The 3,702-nt window shown below is 51.5% G+C and overlaps 1 protein-coding gene across 1 annotated transcript; it reads left to right on the top strand.

Annotated features, from left to right (window-relative positions):
- Positions 1–264: 264 nt before the first annotated feature.
- Positions 265–1,862, top strand: LOC123089989 (uncharacterized). Its single transcript, XM_044511496.1, has one exon. The coding sequence runs from the start codon at positions 265–267 to the stop codon at positions 1,807–1,809; it is 1,545 nt and encodes a 514-aa protein (XP_044367431.1). The 3' UTR covers positions 1,810–1,862.
- Positions 1,863–3,702: the final 1,840 nt, after the last annotated feature.

Genomic DNA, 3,702 nt, shown 5'->3' with positions numbered 1-3,702 from the left:
GCCGACGGCCAGGACCTAGCTGTCGGCATAGATCGAATTAGGCCGACGGTGGCCGTCGGCTGTCGGCTTAGAGCCTTGTTCCGGTAGTGGGGAGTTATAGAATCCGAAAAAAAAAACCTACCAGGATCCTAGACTCAAAGTAAAAAACCTACCTTGATCCGGGTCGGATTCAGACCAGAAAGAAAATCGCCGCTGGACTTCCCGCTCGATCAACGCCTCTATTTAGTCGCAAGCCCACCCCACCGATCGACCCGAGTACGATAGATGGCTAGGATGGATGGCTTCCACCGCCGGCGGCTGCCCGCGGGCGAGGACCGCCTCGGTGCCCTCCCCGACGATCTCCTCCTTGATATCCTGCGCCGCCTCGACACACGCACCGCGCTCGGCGCGGCAGCGCTCTCCAGGCGCTGGGCCGGCCTGGCCCGCGAGGTCCCCGTCCTGGACCTCAAGGTGACCGACAAACTGCCGCCGCGCTATCACCGGTGCTTCCGCCTCCGCGACGACGCTAGGAATTCGAAAATCAGCTCGATCATGTCTGACAGGTGGCATCTAGAGGCTATCGCCGCCCGGTACGAGCGCCGCGCCATGCGATCCATGGCCTCCTCCGTCAAGGGCCTCCTGGCCAGCCAAGCTCGCCGGCGCGTGGAGAGGCTGTCGCTCGAGGTCTTCGCCTACAGCACCTCGTCCTGCATCAACCGCGTGGTGGTGGACGCCGTCGATTCCTGGGGCCTCCGGGATCTAGAGGTTGTTGCCACGCCGACAGGGCCGATCGCGTATCCGGAGCCGCCGGCCTACAGCTTCCCTCTTGGCCTCATCAGCAAGAAGCCCAGCGAGTCCCGACTGCGAAGCCTCAAGCTTGCCAACTGCTTACCCCCGCCGCTCCGGGGATTCAACGCGCTCACCATGCTCGTCCTGCGAGACCTGCCGGCTCCCACACCGCCGGCCGCATACGAGGCAGTGGTCGCCGACTGCCCGCAACTGCAGGTGCTACACCTCCTGTCATGCAAGCTCAAGATAAGAACCGGCAGGGTGGTCCTGGACGCGCCTGAATCGGAAATCCGGGAGCTTGTAGTCGACGGCGGGCACATGGTGGTCGAGGTCCGGTCTCTCCCGAAGCTCGAGAGCCTCGCCAGCCTGCACGGTTGCGTGCTGCTTCGCTCCTTCGCCGCCGTCCCGTGCCTTGCGCGCGTGAGCCTCGCCTGCTCGGTTGACCGACCGGAAGGGGGCAGTTTATCTGCCCTAAACCGTTTCCATCGAGACTGCTTGATTCTGGTGCTCGTGCTCTTCTTCCGGTGCGCCATCACTGTGAAGGATCTCGTCTTGCGGTTCACTGGGCCAGAGATGTGGATCATGCCGCCGAATCCCTTCTCTGAAACAATGTCGTGCCTGAGAAGGCTGCTCGTCGCCGATGTGCCTTCCTCATGGGACGCATCATGGCCACGCCTGCTCGTCGAGGCAGCGCCGCTACTTGAGAGCCTTTATGTGCATGTCTCCCATGGCGAAGACGAGCCGAGTCAGGAGGAGATACCGGGGGAGACCTCGGCTTCGCGCCATCGCCATTTGAAGGAGCTGGTTGTCATTGGCTTCCAGAGGACGGAGAGACAGATGCACCTTGTGAGGTTCGCCGTGGAGGCATCCACGGCGCTGCGGCGTGTCGCTCTGCTCAAGCATGGACGCATCGAGGACAAGGGGCCCTGCTGCGACTGGGAGGTGGTGAGCCAGCAGACCGCGTGGCGCGACGAGGAGAGGCTCGCCGTTCTCGATGACATCGGCTGTTCGACGGGACGGATCCAAGTGGTGCTCAGTTGAACTGAGCCTGTGATGTTGAACTTGGAGAACTGAAGGTGGGTTGCTGTTAGTTCTTCTGGCTCCCCAATTCAACAATTTATTTGTATGCCATGTGTGTGAACTAAAATGTTACATTCAGTTATTTTGGTGCTGCTGCTTTGTATCTGAACTTGCTGAACAATGTAGTCATGCTATATGATTGGAATCAATATGATTGGAACATGCTGAACAATGTTATCATCCTCTGATTGGTTTGTTGTCTTATGGACGGCCGCAAAAATGAAATGACAAAATGCGCATATACACATGATTAGACTGTCATGCATGAATTGGTCTTGTAAACTGAGAAGAGCAGTAACTGATGATCTGCGGACTGGAAATGCCCTATGAAAAATGTCGACAACGAATTTGAAGTGGAATCACTTGAACCACGCTCAGCTTGTTGTTATCTGCAAGGAAAAGTTAGGGCATCTCTAAAGCGGGCCCTCAAACCACCCACATCCATCTGGACCGCACGGTCCGAATGTGTTTTGGCATTCAACACACTCCTGTATTGGTCCGTTCGGCCAGGGCCGATCCTGAGATTTTTGGGTGCCCGGGGCGAAAATAAAAGATGGGGCCTCTTGGTTTTTTTTTCTAGCAACCACCGATGCAAAGTTATTTATGACAGTCTCATCATAGATCCATACTCATGTTACTTGTGCAAAGGTGAATGTTACGACAACAAGGTTTTGTGATGGTAGCAGTCGCAAGGAGACATGATGATGATTTTATGAAAGCATCAAGTGTTAGCTTTGGTGGCATCCGGGAACCTTGGACAACGCCGGGAGGTACTTTCGATGGCGATGGATTTTCTCGTTCCTAAGGCAAGAATCGTTAGCGCGGCATCCAGGTCATTAGTACCCTCCGTGATGGTTCATTGTGATTTTGTGGGCAGACCGAATAGGGTATTAAGCTAGGCATTCGCATATATTGCCTTTGTATATGAGAGAAGATCTTCAAATAAAGAGGCGCACATGCTTGTGCGCTCTTCACTAGGAGATGAGGCTGGTCGTCGTGTGTGCCTAACAACTTGACTTAATGTCCATTGTATCCCAAAATCCTTTACTTAAACAAAGCGGATATGATTCTCAAAATACTAAAACTATGAGCCTCATCCAACAATTCATACTAGAACTAAAGATTATATAATATAAAAATAAAAACATGAATATGGCGTCAATTTTAAGTAAGTACTAGATCTTACGATTTTACCATCCATGGACGGCTGATCGCCAAACTCTTGGTGCTGCTTCCCTGCCATGAATTTATAACATAAATAGAATTACAACTAGATGATTCCCCGCGCGTTGCTGCGGACATCCGTGTACAACTTGGTGAAAATATTTGGTTTCCCACGAAAAATTGAATCATGGAAGTCTGCAATTTAGTTATTTCAAAGCAGTTTCATGTGGCCATATAAATGAAGGTACAACGATAGGCATGAAAAATACTTCAACTCGGCTAGTGGCCCGAATGGGTAGATCGATCTACAAGCCAATGCAATTTGCATCTACTATGGTGTCAGAGTTGGGTTTCAATTCAATTGAAGATGAAAGTCCTAAATTACATGGCTGTAAGGCTAGACGACCATGGAAACTAAACCGGTGCAACCAAAGGCGTTAGCAATGCTCGTATAATATAATGTGTAACATCATAGGAGAAGGATGATAATCTACACCAAACAAAAAGAGCACGGATATAAAAAGAGTATAGTTAGAAAGAGAACACCAATTAGTTCCAAATAGAATTCTATAGTAGTGTGCAAACTTTAAAATATTAATCCATGAAAATAGACAGAAAAATTAGGGACATGATTCCCCATGGGCATTGCTGCAAGTAAAACAGTTGCTATCCAAATGTGTAAGGCTTATA

This window comes from Triticum aestivum, chromosome 4B (assembly GCF_018294505.1).
Source record: "Triticum aestivum cultivar Chinese Spring chromosome 4B, IWGSC CS RefSeq v2.1, whole genome shotgun sequence".
Classification (NCBI taxonomy): Eukaryota; Viridiplantae; Streptophyta; class Magnoliopsida; order Poales; family Poaceae; genus Triticum; species Triticum aestivum.
This window is presented reverse-complemented; position numbering and strand designations above follow the sequence as displayed.

Bases quoted from the DNA above. Each gene is read 5' to 3' on its own strand.
- LOC123089989 (XM_044511496.1), top strand. From the start codon at position 265: ATGGCTAGGATGGATGGCTTCCACCGCCGGCGGCTGCCCGCGGGCGAG.